The sequence below is a fragment of the Cebidichthys violaceus genome, unplaced genomic scaffold (assembly GCF_023349555.1).
Source record: "Cebidichthys violaceus isolate CVI_PGR_0920_01 unplaced genomic scaffold, fCebVio1.0.p SCAF_1, whole genome shotgun sequence".
NCBI lineage: Eukaryota > Metazoa > Chordata > Actinopteri > Perciformes > Stichaeidae > Cebidichthys > Cebidichthys violaceus.
The window spans coordinates 6,827,231-6,847,066 of record NW_027176262.1 but is presented as its reverse complement, the minus strand read 5'-3'; the positions used below and the strand labels follow the sequence as shown (position 1 = coordinate 6,847,066).

General features: G+C 41.9%; 1 protein-coding gene across 1 annotated transcript in view; it reads right to left on the bottom strand.

The window, feature by feature from the left end:
* lekr1 (Leucine-, glutamate- and lysine-rich protein 1) overlaps window positions 1-19,836 on the bottom strand; it is a 72,788-nt gene that overhangs the window by 3,211 nt on the left and 49,741 nt on the right. The window contains exons 7-11 of the mRNA XM_068714979.1: window positions 16,408-16,485; window positions 14,566-14,736; window positions 7,654-7,729; window positions 4,630-4,794; window positions 3,235-3,438 (exon numbers count right to left, since the gene is read on the bottom strand). Coding sequence (XP_068571080.1) covers window positions 3,235-3,438; window positions 4,630-4,794; window positions 7,654-7,729; window positions 14,566-14,736; window positions 16,408-16,485 — 694 coding nt within the window. The remainder of the gene's footprint in view (window positions 1-3,234; window positions 3,439-4,629; window positions 4,795-7,653; window positions 7,730-14,565; window positions 14,737-16,407; window positions 16,486-19,836) is intronic.

The window sequence follows — 19,836 nt, the reverse complement described above, 5'->3', positions numbered from 1 at the left end:
TATGTGTTAATAAGTGCCTATATGCCTCAATATGCATGTTTCCATGTGCGGTGTGTCACGCCTTATGCCATTGTCTGCAATTATTGTGAGTGTGACAGTTTGCACATGCGTGTTTGGCCACTTCCTTTTTCTGTGTGTATGCAAGACTTGTAGTGTGAGTCTCCTTCCTCTCTGTTTATATGCTGGCATGTGTTACATCCTGCGTGTGTGCATGCGTGTGATGTCTTGCATGCCAGTCTAGCGGTAGAGAGAGAGAGAGAGAGAGAGAGAGAGAGAGAGAGAGAGAGAGAGAGAGAGAGAGAGAGAGAGAGAGAGAGAGACAGCCATCATTAGGGGCTCCATAGTGAGAGCAGGATTACAGGGCTATTAGATGGAAGTCACACGCAGGCCCACAGAGCCCTTGCTTTTAATCTAACACTGTAAACCACATTCCAGCGGCAACACACACACACACACACACACACACACACACACACACACACACACACACACACACACACACACGCATACACACACACAAAGAAAACACAGCCAAAGACCCTAATGCAGTTAAGACATATAACCATAAGACCTTGCATGTGTGTCTGTTCTGCGTTGTGTGTGTTGTGTGACCTCAGTGAGAGGTTACAGGTCAGGCGTCTTTTCCCCCAGACACAGTGACCTTTTCCTCTTGTCCATCTGCAATCAGGCCAGAGAGGGAGGGGAGGGGGAGGGAGACAAGAAAGGCAGGGGGAGACAGAGACAGAGCGAGAGAGAGAGACAAAATAAAGAAAGAAAGACAAAGTGAAAGCGTTTAGGAGGGAGCAGACAGAAAATACAAAGCAGAGGGAGGGAGGGGAGGGACTGAATGGGGCACCACCAGAATGTGTTTGGGTGTGTGTTCTTGTGTGTGCCCATGTGCACAATTACACACCGAAGCTTTACTAATTTCTAACCTCATCTCCATACTGTATCAGCCATTGAATGACGTGCATGTACAAGATTATATATGAACTTGTTTGGAGATAATGTTTGCGCTCGAGAGATAGATTGTAAAAGTTTGGAACAAAACACAGTGAGCAGTGAGCTCAAAAAAACAAAAATAAAACATGTGCAAATAATAATTTAAACATAACATACACTTTTTTTGTAAATGAAGTCACTGGTAGGCCTGAAAAAACACATTCACTCACACGTATTCCTCTAAGGAAGCGGACTAAGGACTTGGCTTTTCAATCATGACTGCATTGGGGAGCCAAAGCAAATCTGCTCCAGTTGAGATTCTGTATTAGTGGTGACTGGTGTGCTGATTTATTGGATACAACTAGAAACAGGAGCCACATAAGGTCATCAGGTTCAGCATGTGTTGGTAGAGGCGCCCAATGAGATACAAAGGTTATGGAAAAATGAGGAAAAAATTGGTAAATATGTCCTTTTGAAATGCTTTAAGTAGCATAGTTCTGATTTTCCTTGGAGTTCTTTTTGTTCCGTTTTTGTGAAAATTAAATAGACTTTTAGGTCTGATTGGTGTTGTTCAGTCCTGAAATGACTTTTTTAGTGATGTATCTTTAAAATTGACTGGTTAAAAGGTCACACACATGCTCTAACACTTAATGATGAAAATGCCTCAACAGTGCAACGGTATCTGGGCAACAGAGCGATATCACAAGGTCATGATCAAAACCTGATTATCTCTAACCAACACACACATACAAACATCCAAAGATCAATACAACTATTCTAAAGAACAGGATGATAGAAGCTAGGGTTTGAATTAGATAAGAACTGAGAGGGATAATTAGAGACAGAACTGAAGGACAGTGTTAAAAGGCTGGAAAGAAAGACATTAAGAAAGAAAGAAAGGAAAAAAGAAATAAAAATCAAAGGTCATCTAAAGGGATTATACGGATTGATCTGCTCTGAAACCACAAACACAGCACAGTAAAAAATGGCCCCTTTAAATTAGATGAGAAAGAAAAGGGTGGTTGGGGGAAGGAGCTGCTGTGCTGAAGGTCCATGAATGACATAAAAGAGCATGTCAGCTGTGAAATTGGCATCAGGGCACCTTGAACCGGCTGAACCTATCTGGACAGGCAGTCTGAGAGGGAGGCGGTTAAAGAGACAGCGGGTTGGCTGTTAGAGGGCTGTCTGACTGCAGCAAGACAAAGCTGAGCTGAATGAGAGAGTGAGGTGGAGGAGAAGGAAAGGAGGCAATGAAGAAGTGCTGAGAAGAGGATAGGAGGCAGTGAATTGACTTAGTGACCTTTCTAGACTTCGGATGGATGCTTTTATTGATGGGTTTTCTGTGATATTGATTGCCTTGTATATTACCGAATCATCCACCTTCGACGAAGCATCCTATCCTATATAAATTAATAGAAAGACCCAGTGTTCGCAGCCTTCAATGAATCCTCTGTTGTTGCGTACAATGGACAGTATAGTCACTTTTGTGCACCATGATACGAACAACAGTTAAGGATGAAATGCTAAATAAATTATTCAGTGGGATCTTTGCCCCGTCGTTTATAATTCAACTGGGAATGTGTTATGTTTTCTACATAAGATTTAATCTTACCCACGTGCAAATGAATATGATATTGGGCTGACTGAGGATTTTACAATAATAAAGGTGCACTAATGGCTACAACAGCAACGGATTAAAGTACTAAGTTTAATGTGAGAGAGGGCCGCCACAGCCCCACGGAGAATCACCATCCAATCTGCAGTTGCAGCTGTGCAGAGCTTTTTAGTGTCTTTGAGCTCATCGTGTTGGTTAAACAACTTTACTGGTTAAGTTCACTCTCATCAGTTTTGTAAACACTGTTGGCTCTGTCAGCACGTTTGCCGTAGCTATGAGCCGCCGGCTTGCTGTTGACATGTTGAGAGCGGAACTTGCGTCTTTAGACAAACAAGGTAACATTCTAAGAGAAATTAGATTTAAAGTTGAGCCGGAAGGCAAGTATTTGCTTGTGTGGTATTGTGTTTGTTTGTGTATGTGACTGTATGCATGCTCACTCACTTCCTTTTCCTGTGACCACACACAACAACACACACGTACTAAATTCAACTCTGTTTAAATAGCGTTGGAACAGAAACACACCAGTAGAATAGTATAAATCAAATGCAAATCTCATTTTGTTTTCACATGTACAGTGACAATATTTTCTGTATTTCTTATTCTTGTGTGGACAATTGAACACCACACAATGGAGAAACATTGGTAAGACACATGCACAGACAATGACATACACACACCTCTTCTTGAAGTTCAGCATTCTTCTCAGTCACCAGCTGTAGTTCAGCCTTAGCTTGGCTCAGCTGTAGTGCCTCTTGCTGTTGGAAGCGCTGCAGCTCCTGACGTATCTCCTCCTCACTCCTCCTCCTCTCCTCCACCCTGCGTCTCCTCTCCTCCTGCAGCTTGTCTTGCAGTCCTCGTAGCACCTGCTCTCTCTCCTCCAGCTGGAGAAGAATAAACAGTAGATTCCAATTTGTGGATCTTTACATTTTCATTGAATTACGACTCTTTAACTGTTGTGTGTTTTGTCAAATGGATAGAAACATCAAAGAAACCAACGTTTTGGGATTTGCTCTTTGCTCATTAATTCATGAATTTCATTCATCGTATATATGTACATATGTGATTATCTGAAATACCAAAAGAAATTATATTTTTTAGCATTCTGACCTTACACTGACTCACCCAAATCTGCAGCAAAGATTACATGGAAATCAAGCTGACATGAATGAGGTTCTGCGCCATTTGTTGGAGGCAATGTGTTTTCTGTTACCCCGTTTAGATTTTGCACAGGAAGTGGGTAGATGGGGAATATGCAGTGCCAGGCACAGTGGAAGCTTAAGGGGTAGAGTTGGAATTTTCAGTTTTACAACACTTCGGAAATTCATCAACTGTCACTACAAGTCATATTAGTAATTGTAGGTTTATTGAAACGTCCTTGTGTTTTGGTTGTTACTCTTACTATAAGCTGTACTGTGGGTGGATATTTATTTCAGTGTGTGGTAACAATAGGAAGCCAGCTCACCTAATGTGTCATTGTTTTTCTGTTGTCTCACCCCTACTGTCTAGATTTGATGCCTCTCTCTGTCTTTCTTTATCCCCTCAGTACATACAGAGACTAACCACAGAGTCATTCACACTGTCTGCATGCATGCATGTGTGTGTGTGTCACTAGTCTGTAGAGCGTGTGTTCATAATGTTGTTTCCAATAATACGGAATGCATGTAAGGGAATTAATGACACATATGAAACTTACACATAAATACTGACAATAGCATAGAAAGTCAAAGAGAGAAAATGGACAGACCAAAGGAGAATAAAGAAGGTGAAGGCAAGAAAAATAAAAAGTTAAAAAAGTCAATAACCTGAGTGACGCATGGTCTGTCATATGCTCTGCAACCACAGGATAATCTATCTTCATGCCATCTTTTTTGATTTCTTCTCAAAATATGGTGATTGAAAGATGTGAAGAAAGGGGACAGAACAGGAAAGCTGGAGAGGAGGGCATTTATATTCTAAACATAACAAATATAAGCTGCCTATTACAAGTGCATGTCAATGATATATTACTGCAATGTAGTATTGTGTAGTGTTCAGTGTCATTTTATTTTTATTTACAATTAACATGTATGCACCTTCTCCTGAAGCTGTGTGCTGTCCCGCTGGTATTGTAGAAGCAGCAGTTGGTTCTTCTCCCTGTGAATTGTCAGCTCTAACTCCACCTCCCTGCGAGACTCCTCCATCTGCTCCCTCAGGTGCAATGCATTCTGGGTTCTCTGCTCTTCCAGGGCGGCAGCCAGCTTCAAAATCAAGGAGGAAGACAAAGGATACATTGACACACCAGTTTAGGAGTGTGTGTTCTTTCTCACACACAGTAATGACATTAGGCATTTGACCATTTAAGATACTTCAAAAAACTCCAAGAAGATCCTAAGGCCTGTCTCCAATTCAAAGTCTAAAAGGGGCAGTGAAGTGCTGAATTCTTCATGATTTAAACAGGAAGGACGATCACACTAAGCTTCCACACAGGGTTTAATAAGAAGCTTGAAACACTCATACACTCTGAAAATGTGTCTGATATGAGACATTGGTTGTATTATAGTTCTAAATACAAACAATGTCTGAACTCTTTTAATAATATATGAGGGGCAATGTGGTCATGCAAAGCTTTGTCACAAAGTGTGACAATGACAGCTGTGTGACTGGCCTTGTCATCAAACTCTGGCAGTCAAAAATGTAATTGTCAGGGACATGAAACACCCGATTTGGCTGTTGACAGTGTGGGGCTAAAGTTGCATGTGACATATTTTTAGTCAGGCTTTGCCAGGGCTACCTTGTTTTCTAGAAGATCAAACAAACTGAGCATCAGTCCCATGGGCTTAGGTCATGGTTGTGTGTGTGTGTGTGTGTGTGTGTGTGTGTGTGTGTGTGTGTGTGTGTGTGTGTGTGCGCGCGCCTGTGTGCCTTTATGCATGCAAGTGTGATAAAAGAAAAATAATGCAAGTGGGTGTCAGAGACAAAAAAGTCAGATTGGCGTGTGAAAGCCTGTGTGCGTGTGTATTTTGCTTGTGGTTTGAGAGACTGTATGAGAGACTAAGATTGCGTGTGCAAGATCAAATGAGAAAACACCACTTCCTCTTTGCTTGCGTGCGTGTGAGAATGGTTTGTGGGTGTGTATCCTTTTGTGTGTGTGTGTGTGTGTGTGTGTATGTGTGCATGTACACAGCTGCCATTTGTATTCAAAAAGTGATCACTTCCTTTCCATGCCAGGAATTAGCCAGGAAGCCCATAATAAACAATAACTTGTATGAACATTTGTGTGGAAAACGTCCTGGTGCAAACTTTACACCCATAGAGTGCAAGCTGACTCAAGGGGTGACATATTTGAGAAATAATTTATTCCAAATTCTAAATGGAAACTGATCAGTGAGTTAGCTGAAATACAATATAGAGTTTATATATAAAATTATAAAATATAATATCAAAATCACAATATACAGACACAGAGGTGCATACTCGCTCACAGTTGCACGTAAACACATGCAAGCAATCGCATGATTCTCCTGAGATGATAATAACACATATAGGTAAGCGGGTAGTTACATATTAATATCGATGTGCAGTATGTGCTTTAATGTAGGCCTGTGTGTATATCTGTCAGATGGCATGTGGCATTTTTGGATGGACCACTGCAAACCAAGGCCTGCTCGAGTCTGTCACTGACTCACTCAGTGAGTGATGAAGTTACTGACTGATGAAGTGACTGATCATTGGCTGGTAGCGTGTTGGTGTTTCCTCACTGGTCGTTGCTCTTTCAAAGTGAATATGGCGTGACAGTATTGACGCTGGAAACGAATTGGCCTCTGCGAACGATCATCTGATCAACTTCCTCAATACATGCACGGTTGACGTTGCTGGACAAGTCAATATTTGTAGGATGTTGACTCAGTTTAGTGATATGAGGAACAGACATGTGTTGACAAATGTTACCATTTCTCATGCAAAGAGTCATGACTGGACAGAATTAAGATGAGTCATTATAACAAGAAAATTGGTTGAATTTTATTATGATTTCAAAAGGTAAAACATTCTACTCTGCTGTTCTATTCACAAAAATTGCATTCAACTGATTCTGTTTGATTGTTTTACGTATAATCTGACAACTGGAGTAATTGTCCTCATCCTCCAATATCATGGTCTTCAACTGTAAAACCAGTAATCTTGATCCTGATCCTAAGAAAAGGCATAGCACCGTTCGATGTAATGCAACAATGTTGTTCTAATACTAAGAAGAATTCGTAAAGAAAAAAAAGAGTTAACAAGCAAAAACAAAATACCAACATGACACAGCAGTGATTTAAAGCTAATCTTTTCTCTTTTTTGGGGGGTGAAATGTCCTTTTTGTTTAGACATTCAACTAAACCTCAGTCATTGTTGCAGCCAGACAGCCAGACAGTGCATGAGACACTACGCTCACTGTTTTACTAATAAAAGACAGATTGATTTTGTGTGTTTGTGTATGTGTGCGCGTGTTTTCAGTTTATCTGGTGTCAAACGGACTGGTGGTCTTGGAGCCTCATAATCTTATCCACATTGCGTGTGTCAGGATCCTCCCTGTTAAACTCCTCTGAACTGTGACAATGGCTTGGATGCCGTCCTAGCGTCTATTTTACTTCAACAGACTTGAACTAAATGTCTGCCAGTCATGAACTGATACACCCAAAGTCACTGAGCGTATGAGTAATGTTTGGATCTGTTTAAGTTCATCAAACATAATTACAATGTTACATCTATAGACCATGTAACCAATATCCAGTTATACTAAACAATTCAATTCAAATTGTAAAATCTCGGATGTCTGGGCCACATTTCATTAGACATTAGATAATTCAGCAGCATTGTGTACTGTTCCTGTAACAGTCTAAATCAAAATTAGCAGGGAATTGAAATATGTTGCTCACAGTTTTGTGTGTTTCCTTTTTTTTTTTAAAGGAGCCAAATGGTTGTTATAGAGCAGATACTGTCCATAAAATGAAAAGCCTGGATCAGCACAGATACCAAACCTACGAATAGGCTTAGGGCTGTTTGTTTGTCATTGTTTATATTACTGTGGTTATATGTAATCAGCAGTAATATTGTTAGTATGGGGAAATAATTACCTTTGAGTGCATTTGCTGTCTGCAGTCTTCTTCCATCTGGGTCAGGGCTCTGCTATGAGACTCTATCAATATCTCCCTGTAGACACACACACAAGGAAAATATATGAATACTCATGGCAACATACTGCAGCATTCATTCATTCAGATATCTCGCTTTGCAATGAAAGTAATGTCCTGTACTTATAACTTAAAGAAAAGGAATTTATTGGCATTTAACTCGGTTAGATTGCAGATTACGACCAACTAAATACCTCTAAGATCACCTCTCCCTTTCCAAGCGCATCGAAAGCCTACAATGGCCTCCCGGTAACGTAAAAACATGAAAGGCCCCCTCTAGAGCCAGTGTTTGGTTTGTCCATTCCGGGCTACTAGAACCATGGCGGACTCCATGGAAAAGGACGCGTTCCCTACAGTATGTAGACATGAAATGCTCATTCTAAGCTGACGAAAACACAATTCTTAGTTTCAGGTGATATACAGTACAGAATATATTTTTTAATATTAGACTCCATTTCTGCCATTACATCCCCCTAAATCCGACACACTGGACCCTTAAATGTCCTCATAAACAATGTACAATCAAAACTAAACTGAATCTGATAGCATCAAGCTTCGATACTATAAGGAAAAGATCATGTAGCATCAGCCAACAGCAACATCTGAAACCATGTTCATGAGTAATTGCCCTAATAACTCCTTTCTACAGCAGCTGCTGGTCTTCCATCTGTTTCTAAAACCATTACCTCTCTGCTGTTAATGCCTCAATATTCCCATATGAGAGCAAAATAGTATGTTCCTAGTCACTGGCAGCTTTATCTACTGGAGTTTTACAAAGTCCCTTTCAGATAGAGGAAATGCAACAAAAAAACCATAACAAATACATACTGACATCAACTTCAAAAGTCAGAGAAACAGACCTGCACACCTTTTAAAAGATAACATGCAGTGACACAGGCAGATATGACAGTCAGTGAGTGAAGGAAGTGTAAAATGCTCTCACTCATACACAAATCACACACTCAGGATTGCATTAACCATTTTGTCCGTGCAGCACTTTCTGCAGTTGAATAGATAAGTGAGCCAACATCACATCTATATCCTCACAATCCAAAAAGCTCTGATAATATTTGCACATGCTTATTTTTTGATGATCCTCTCAGCATGTCTGGTTGCATAAAGAATTTTTTTAACAAGAGCACTACCAACAGTCTCTGGGGGAAAAAGAGAGAGGGAGATGATGAAGGAAAAGAAACATCTGCAAGAGAAAGAGAGAAAGAGTGAGACAGAGTTGACATAGCAGGGGGAATTTTCATTGATTTGCAGATCCAAATCCAAACATAATGTGTCATTTCAGCAGCTGGTCTGGCTGATAAGATGTGAAGCAGCATGGATCTTAATCCAGCCACAGATAAGTTAAGACATTATGTTTACTACCAATATTTATACAGTTAGAGTTGGCTGCAAAGGCGGATGACATGAGAACATTTCAATATATGTGCAAATTCCTATATGTCACACAGCCGCTGTGTTACAGCCCTTTGTGTGAGTAAGTGGGCCCATCTGTATAAGAAAAGTGTGTGAGCTGTGTGTGTGTGTGCGTGTGTGTGTGTGTGTGTGTGTGTGTGTGTGTGTGTGTGCGTGTGCGTGTGTGTACAAGCACACTTGACTCTGTGTATATCTGATAGTGGAGTGGATGATCTGCTGTATAATGAAGAGCAGCAGCTACATTCCATCTCGTCCTACTCAGGGCAGACACAATATTATTCACTCCACTGGCTTTGGCTAATCACATCAGCCTACTCACCACACACACAAACACACACACACACACACATGCATGCATGCACACACACACACGCACGCACACACACACACACACACACGCACGCACACACACACACACAAGCACAAAAATAGATGCAGACAGACAGCCATGCATGAATGCTCCCCAAGAGTTGCAAGTTTGATGCCAAGATCTGACTCCTGAAGCTCATTTAAATGTGTCCCAGTCTTGTTAAAGATGGGATTCAGAGAGGAGATATAAGCTTTAAAAAAGTATGTTGCTGTTAGACAAGCATTATGAAACTATCCACCAGTATAATAACATTTCTGATAGATAGGTTTGGGATAGTTATGTGGCACGTATACCTCTACACTGGGGATGTTTTTGGGTCAGCCCCAGATACAGATACTTAGGATCGGCTCGGGACATTTCTACTTTACACAACCGAGATAATGACGAGATAAAGGTCATTTTTGTCCTTTTTTTGTGTCCAAAGCGCAGACTCTTTAAGGGTTTTGCAGTTAAGTCGTAGCTGGTGTAAAACCTCTGGAAGTGAGGATTTTATGTTTTATGATGCTGTAGCCTTTTTAATGTATAACAAACTGCTGATGCATGCGTGTTTGTGTCCCGCTGTCATATATAATTCTGGTTCCCTGATTATCAAAAAAAAGCAGACCCCTGCAAAGGTGGAAGTTTTAAAATCAACTTTAAGCCTGCATGTGCACATGTGTGTGGTTGTTGGCATGTGTGTCTCTGCGTGTGTGCGACCCCCCGGGGAGCGTGAGCGTGCAAATTCAGCCCTCAGAAGGAGGTCTGGGGGGATTACAGGGAGGAATGATGGGAAAATCTGGGAGCACTCTCTCATTCACTCACACGCCAGGCTGCTTTTAAGGACAGGCGAGAGTGTATATGCGCAGTGTGTGCAGTGTGTGGGTGCGTGTGCGGTGTGAGCGGCTGCTACCTCATCAAAAGGCACATTCCATTTTTCCTCTTTATGCTGATACAATCTGCATCTGCACACGCACGCACACAAAAAGCTGACTCCACTCCAAATAATATCCGATTCTTACAGTAAAGCTCAAGGGCAATTTTAAATCTATTTTTATTGTGTTTGAATCAACAACGTAGATCAACAGGAATCTTCCCTGACATCATCCCATACAGCCTCTATGCTTTTTTTTTAGGGACATAAACTCTCCACCTGGAAAGATGATTAAGAAGTCAAGAATCTTCTCACACTCACCACGCTTTCAAAGCAGGAACGGACTGCCTTATAAAAATGTAGCATATGAATTCACAGCAAATGGCAATTTATGACAAGTGATCAAAAAGGACTGAAAGCCACAATAAAAGTAAAAACCCAGACAAGTATGATATAATACTTTCCACTACAAAAAACAGAAGAGAGAACAAAGAGCTGTTTGAAAGTGGTAAACAGATGAAGGAGGTATTCTATAGATGTGCTGCTGACATTAATCTTTTAAAGTCTTTTATTAGCCTAATTGTGTAAAGCCTAAGGCATTAAACCACTTCTCTGTATGGGGAAAGACAGAAGGGAGAGTTTTTTAGGGATCATAATTTCTGTCACGAAAACATTCCTCCGCTGTTTGAAACCACTTGAAACAAGTCCTCTCACATTTAACAGATGGATGAGGAACTGCACAGAATACTCCTGACCTCTCTTGACTTTTAAATCTTTTACTCTCTCCACTTTTTGCCACTTTCATTCTTTTTTCCCCCTCTCCCTCCTCTTTTCCTCTCTCGCTCTGTCTCTCCGTTTCTAACTTTGTGTCAGTTATACCGAATCAAGGGCAAGCTGTCATGTTTCATATGTGTGCGTAGATTGTGTGCGGCCCCTGCGACCCAGGCTGTGTGCATGCGACAGCCAGACAGTGTGTGAAGTAACCACTGCAACCACAGTCATGGTCTCCATCTCTCCTCCCTACAACAATCCCTCAACCCCTTGCCTCCAACCCTCTCTCTCAGCTTCCTTCCTTCCTTCCCTTCCTTCCCTTCCCTTCATGCGTCTCACTATCCCCCTCCCTGTCCATCATTCTTTTATCTTTGCCTCCCTCTATTCCGTCCTTCATCCCTTTCCACTCATATGTCTTTCATTCACTTTATTCCCACCCCACAATCCCACTGCTCTGCCCTGGGGAGACCATTGTCTGCTGGTAACTTGTCTTTTCAATGTCACTTCACAACTGGTTTTCATCAACATCTGCATTGGTCTACATTATACGATTCAAAACTGCAGCCAATATAGAGACAATGGGGGAAATTATAATGTGACCGAGTGACTTTCTTCAGTAGCAGTAATTTGTCTTTGATTTAAATTTGTTTTGACTTTAATATTATACAAATGCCTCTGATTTGAAAAGACATCAGTTTTGGATGACAGATTTTGCTCATAACTGGGGAGTGCGAAATAAATCTCTTTTTATTTTGCAACAGGGTCTATATTTCAAAAGGATATAGTGATATTGTTTTTCCTTTAATTACTTATATTTAATATTTCATTTTATATTATAGTCACCTGACAACTGATTACAGCTAACTTAAACATTATGAGCAAAATTAAACATTATGACAGGTATGAAGGGGGAATAAAGCTATATGTTCTATCGCCGCAGCCTCCTGGAGATAAACACGTTGTAAGGCCTAAACCCTAAAGCCTAAACCGCTATTAACTGGCAAAAGGCCTATTACACAAGTGATGTATGTATTTTAAATCTACAGAACAATCTACCACATTTCTAAACATATTGCATAAACAGGTTCCGGGGGTGGAGAGATGACGCTTGTTTCTGGTTAGATCATGCAACAGAAGTGTTGGCACTGTGCGATGTGAAGGGACAGTTTGGTGTTGCACAAAGGGTGGAGTCAGTGTGTGTGTGTGTGTGTGTGTGTGTGTGTGTGTGTGTGTGTGTGTGTGAATGAGATAACAGGGGTTAGAAGGGGACAAAGATGGAATTGGATGGGATTAATATTGGAGACTTGGCAAGAGGAAGCACAGGAGCATAAAGTGTATAAATGTAGAATAAATCTGTCTGTGAGTGTGCAAGGAAGACCCTTTAGGGAACAGCGTGTCCTTTTTCATGGGTCACTGGAGGTCAGTGGAAGTGGTCAAATCCCTTGACTTTAGAACGAAGGCAAAGAAAAGTCTTGGAATGTGTGCGCGTGTACATATGTGCGTATGTGTGAGTACTTGTGGTCTGGACATAAAGTGAGTACAATCAAGTCAGTGATTCAGCCTTTTCCTCTGAGCCTCTCTGAACATCTGAAGAAAGGACATTTAGACACCCACACACACAACCACTCTCACACACACACACACACACACACACACACACACACACACACACACACACACACACACACACACACACTGACCATTAGATCTCAAACAACTGAATTCAGTTCGGTGGATGATGCCGCAGACAAACAGGCATGCGTCTCTTTGTGTCCAACCAAGCCATTCATATTTATTCAAATATTCAAATCGAACTAGATGAACAGATGAAGGACATGTTTAATTATATGCATCATATATTGATGTTACTTCACTGTAACTTATGAGCACCAGCAAGGAGATGACCTCTCAGGTCCTGCATGGAAAGACACACGCATATACTCACTCCAACATTTAGCATAAAAGGGTCTTGATATTCCCTTTATTTACATTTACCTTTATGCGTTATCTAGACAAAACCACAAGATATGTTAGGTGTATCTTTTGGGGGGAAATGTAATAAAGGATGCAGGAACTTCATTTGATAATCGGAAAACTGTAGTTGCACCAAGCTAAGAACAGTTTTCCTCCGCTCTTAATTAAACGAGTATAAGATAATGGAGATAATGTTGTTTTTATCCCATCTTAACTAGAAAAAAAATAATTTTCAGTAGTTTGAGTTACCCTCCTGTTATGTACACACACACACACACACACACACGCACACTCACGCACACACTCATCTGCATGTTTATACAGTATGTCTGTGCATGTTTTGAATAACAATACAAACACACACACACACACACACACACACACACACACACACACACACACACACACACACACACCTCGTTCTTGTGCTGATACTGATTGAATTGTTAGTAATGGAGTTGGTGATGAGGTGCAAACTATATTTATTAGGATTTTTTGGTTTCTGACCACTTTTGGATGATTAAACATGCACCGGGTCACATTGACCCGGGAACATCATAGATGTACCTAAACGAACATAACTGGAGGGTTAAGGTTTCTGATAAGAGGAAATGAGGCACGATATAACACCCCTGAGCTTTGTTAACTGTCCAACTTTATCTCCAAATAGTGCCGCAAGGGACATGGAGTCCAAAAATATAAAAGGTATTGACATGGATAAACAGCTGTAAATGCCAGGTTATTGAGCAGTATGCTGGGCAGAGTGAGCTGACCACACAGAGAGGTAACACCTTACATAAGAGAGTGGGCACAGCTCCCAACACTCTATTAGATCCACCCATTCTGCACTTAGAGAAAGACGTGGGCCTTTGGTTTTGCATTGACAACAGCACATACACAGGATTCCTGCCTGTACTCACCCCATGTGCTCTCAGACACAAACGGCTTGTAAATATTTAATGTTAGAACAAAACAGTTCATTGCCCAAAAAGGGATATAGCACAGCCACCAGTCTGTGGTTCTAATGTCACTGTTAAAAAAAAAGCAAAGCACAGCAATGCACTGAAGCTGGCTCTCAGCGAGCTGCAATTGGCCAACACATAGCAGCCAATTTTACACTGCGGTTCAAAATGTGACACAAATCCCAAATGCGTTTAATCAAAGTCCACATAGGGAAGAGGTCAGGTCAGTTTATAAACGGCAAAAGCGCGATGAGCAGTTAAAAAAACGTAGAAATGTTGATATTAAACATATTTTTTGGTTCAGAAACGACGAGATTCAACGTATCAGTGGTTTGAAGAAACTTACAATGTCAACATTTTATTTCTGACAACTGTGTTGTGTAGAGTCAGAATTAGATGTATAAAACATTTGTGAATGGAACAGACTGCAATAGAAAACGGTGAGAGTCTCTGATTAGAGAGAGGAAACAGAGCGGGACAGGACAGATAACACACGTGACCTTTCTCTCCTCAGCTCTCTCGTTTCCTGCTGGACCTTCTCCAGAGCTTCCCTCCGTCGTGTCACTTCCTCTTCAGCTGCGCAGTATGACGACAGCTGCTCCTGCATGATGTCACACCTGCGTTGGCATGATAACCACCTCTCGTGTTTCTCCTCCAGCTCCTCTTTTAACCTGTTGAAGGGATGCAGAAGATGAGCACAAACACACATAGCTACTGTCCATACTGTTATGTATTTTCTAGGAGGAAACATTTTCATCTGCATGTTTATACAGTATGTCTGTGCATGTTTTGAATAACAATACAAACACACACACACACACACACACACACACACACACACACACACACACACACACACACACACACCAGCAGGCCAACAGTAATAGTGACAGGTCAACAGGTGAGTGTAAGCGTCAGAGGAAGTCTGTTACATAAGAGGGAAGCCGTTTATTCTCTAACCTTATCAGGCTCCTTTTAGCCTTGTGGTTGACACACACAAACACACCAAAGCTGGGTCAAACTTTACATTCAAACACCTTTTCTGTTTTTTCTGTGTACTCTATTAAAACACACAGACAAGCTTTTCCACACAGCTCAAGGCCCAAACATTGCAGTATTCTTCTGACAGTGAACTTTGGCAAGTCACGCAGTAGGCCTACTGCGAATAAGCCCTTATGCACTAATACTTTATGTACAGTAATGAAAAGACAAAGGAGACAATAATGGACACATGAAGACGTGTTTTCTCAGCTAATCTCTCCTCCTTAGTCCGAGGAAAGCTTGGCAATAGAAATGACGATCAGTTTTAACAATCAATTAAGTTAATGAAAAGCCATTTCAACAAATTTGAACTATTAGACATATTCACACCACCCATTCAACATAAAGCAGCAACCACTAGATAGCATCTACTTATTGATTCCTCTTCAGAAACCAAAGCTAGTTGGCCACATAAACATTATCCTTAGGCACCGGTGGTCTCCAATCTTGGGCAATTTGGCGAATTGTTGTCTCCTGTTACATTTTCTCTGCGCTATGGGGGGGGGGGGCCTCCCTGCCCCCAAACCTCCCATCCCTACTGAAATAGCCTCCACCCCCCCCAGTGGAGTGCTATCATGTGTTGAGCTGTATAGGAGCCAGAGGGTGAGATCAGAGACTGCTGTGTGGGAAGGGAAATACATTGACAGTGTAATTGAACACACCAGGCTGCCGATGGCTTAGAAAAAGAATACCAGCAGATACCATGTGAAAAAACACACACCCCACATACATCTAACGCCTGCACGGAAAGATGAGAGGCTCCATGTGTATATGTCTGTCTGTGGGTGGACGCATGTGGGTTGGGTGTGTGCACACATGTGTGCATGCGTATTAGTGCGACGTAGTCCGATAGAAGTGTCTCTGCATATCTATAATATGTGCATGCCTCTGTGCACAGATGAGAGCGTGTGTGTGTGTGTGTGTGTGTGTGTGTGTGTGTGTGTGTGTGTGTGTGTGTGTGTGTGTGTGTAAGAAACATGACTCCACGCCAACTCAGGAGTGCTTCCATCTGTTTCACCATCCTCACACGAGGCTCTCTGCAGTGTCACTGGCACTTTATGGAGCCTAAGATCTCCTCAACTGACCCAAGAGCAGATAGCAGCTGACACTAATATCCCCACCTCTCTCTGGGAGGAAGGAGATGGAGGAAGAGAAATGAAGCAGAGGAAGAGGATGATTTGGAGGACAATGAGTGGGATAAGTACAGAGATTGTGGGAAAGTTGGAGAATGGAAAAGATGGCCATGTATCACGTGGTAAAGCAAAAGTACAGAGAAAAAGAAAGAAGAGAGCTCAGCATACCGGAGTAGTTTTTCCTTGTGTTGGTTCTCAGAGTCTTTCTGTTGGGACAGCTTCTCCTCACTCTGTCTTCTCTGCTCCCTGGGGACATAAAGTGCAAAGCATGGTCACTCAATTTTCCCCATTTGTTGAATCAAAACGTTTAAGACCAAGGTAGACCGACATAGCCGGAAATACCATTATCCTCTCCTCTTTTAATGTATTTCATGTTAATTGTACCGACATTTTACAATCAGGTAGGTGGAAATATAATATGTACTCCCAGGGTAAGATTTCACATTTTCAAGTGCCATTGAAAAGTACTTGAGCAAGATAACAAATACATACAACTCCTATTCTATCTACTCCTACGCTTGAATCTCCGTGCAGAAGAAGCATGACTTTGAATTCTCCCTCTGGGATCATCAAAAGTTCAAGAAAGTACATCACGACTCTTTTTGGCTTACAAAATGGTTGCCATTTTACAACTGAGCAGCTTTCCACAAGTCATTTAGATTTTATTGTTGTTAAATTCAAATAAGCTGTGAGCATGTGTGCGGCTGTGTTTTTGAAATCACCTCGTCCTCCATGTGCAGCTGCTGCCTCGCTCTTGAGAAAGTAAATTGGAAATCAGTTTTAATTCTAATTCTGCGTGCCATGACAGTATGTGGTACTCCCGCCTCCTGTGCACACACACACACACACACACACACACACACACACACACACACACACACACACACTCTCTCTCTCTCACACACACACACACACACAGACAAATACACACATACACACACACACACAGAGACTTTACCCTAACCCTCCCAACCCTGTCGGCTTCCCAGCCTAATCCCCTCTCTGGCGGCATGATCAGTTAATGTGTTTGTGTGTGTGTGTGTGTGTGTGTGTGTGTGTGTGTGTGTGTAGCTGGCTGTCTAGCCCTGTGACCTTGCAGCCACACGCAATGAGGATACAGAGTGAGAGGGCTCGCACGTCTGAGCTCACAGGCAGACAGCCTGTTTTCACTGCCAATCTACAACGGACATTTCTGGCAACTGTGTGGAATTATTTGTACATTTTACTAAAGTGGATTCAGCAAAGCATCAAGTGCAGCTCGTCACTCTATCAGAAATGTATCATATCTGCTTCACACCATACCGGTAGGCTGGTTGTCTTTTGTTCCTATAAAAGTGTATAACCAAACAACATGATGCTGAAAGCTACATATAAGGAGTATTTGGAAGTATATTTTTTCAAATACGAATAGTGACAATATGTGAGCCGCAGACAGTCAGAAGCACACACAAACACAATCAGTGTAATACACTCACAGCTGTCTGGCACCAGTTGTCAGCCTCTCTTTGTACCTCTCATCACACATCTCCATGTGCATTTCATCTCTCTCTCTCTCTCTCTCTCTCTCTCTCTCTCTCTCTCTCTCTCTCTTGCTCTATTTTTTTTAACCCTCTTTTCCTCCCGTGCTGTCACAGCTACTGGTGATTTAGGGCAGGCCCCTGAGTGCTCCTACATTCTGCCTGTTTAACTACAGTATACTGTTTGTAACCCTCGTCTTTCTCTGTCTCAGCCCTCTTTCTGTCTTCACGTTCAGAGACCACATGATATCTGACTTCTGGGTGCTGTTTCCAATATTCTTTATCAGCTGGTCTCCTGTTCCTGACTTCTTTTTCTATTTTTCAGAGGTGAGAAGGGAGTTCAGAGAAAGAGAAATGTAGAACAGGAGGTGTTTTTGTGAATTACTGTAAGGTGCAGGGTTCAAAGTGCAGTCAAGTGCACAGTGCACCGAAGGCGTAACGGAGCACATTGAGTATAATGTCGCTGCAGGCATGAGGTGTACCCGGTGTGTACATGGAAACAAGGTGCGATTAAGAAGAATCTATTATCATACATTATCAGTGGGCATTTCGGGGGCAAGTTACAATCACAGCATGTAGGTTCCTGAGAAGTTTAAGTGTAAAATCGTCTGAGTCAAATGTTTCCTCGCACATCAGCTGGATTCTCTTAATGTCACAAGATCCAAGAGAATCACGGGATCACATATCATTATCACACGGAAATCCATCTCATCAGGCTGACTAATTTGTTTGCTTCTGGCAGACCACTCAGTATCCTGGGAGGAGCTCCTGGCAGTTACGGGTGTGGCTTAGGTGTGTGCGAGACAACATGGAAAGGCGACCGTTTGTTCTAAATATCAATGGCGGCTCCTAAAGAGTTTAGCCTAGATGCTGCAATAGCATCAGTTAAATCGGATTGGAGAGTGTTTCTTAATTGAAAGACAAGCAAAAAACGGCACTGAAGGCTTTTCTCTATGATAAAGATGTTTTTGCTTTTCTTCCAACTGACTTCGGTAAGAGTTTCATTGACAGATGGTTCAGACAGTTGCCTGCCACGTATTTTTTTTTTAAAAGCCTGACCTTTTCCAAACAGTTTATAATGACGGTTAGATGGTTCTGTGTAACAAACCATCTGGCGTGTCAGGTTATGTTCAATGTGACCTGAGGACTCCACCGTCTCCACTTGTAATAGCTTGCACAGCATAAACTAAGAAACTATGTGGACTTATGAATCATAAAGAGTCAGAGGTATGTGTTGAAGGAGGGAAAAAAGTTAGTTGGTTTCGTAAGACCACAATGGACAGCATGACAACACGCTTTTCTCAAATTACAGAGTGCAGATGGAACGCATACCTGCCGCCTACAGCTGGCTGTAGAGAGTAGGTGTTGTGGATGACAGATGCTGCTAGCAATCAAACATTATCTTCACTCTGCCTTCTTGGTCGTTATCAGAATAAAAATATAAAAATGTTATGTAATTAGATGTGCCAGCTGGTCAAACAAAGTATCACAAAAGTAAAACAGACAAGCAAAATATGAGGGTGTGCCTCCACAAATTAAAGTGACGAAAACTGAGTATAGTTTGCTGTGATCTAGTCTGAGCAGACGGGTGGCAGACGGGTGGCAGACGGCAAAAAACATGGTGAATCTTGACACTGAAATTGTACTGTACCCGTGACACCCTGCTGAGTCTCTCCTCCCACCGTGGTGAATGGCAAGTCACCAAAAAACCAAACAACCACATGAGAGGGAAAAGCCTCTTTGCATTTCAGGAAAATACCATTTATTGTGCGGCATGTGCTCACATGATAACGGAGCCCAGAGGGGGAGAGAGAGAGAGAGAGAGAGAGAGAGAGAGAGAGAGAGAGAGAGAGAGAGAGAGAGAGAGAAACAAGAGGGATGAGTTGGGTTTTTTTCATCTGAGAAAAAAAAAAAAGGAAAAAGGCGTCCTCCTTCCTGAAGGGCTGTGATTGATTTTATCTAACATGTGATAAACAGGGGGGCGAGGCGACGGAGGGAGAGAAAAGTGTCAGTGTGTGTGGGTCAGGCAAATGGCAGAGCAAGATCTTGTAGGAAATGAGGTCCTTGGATACACCCTGGG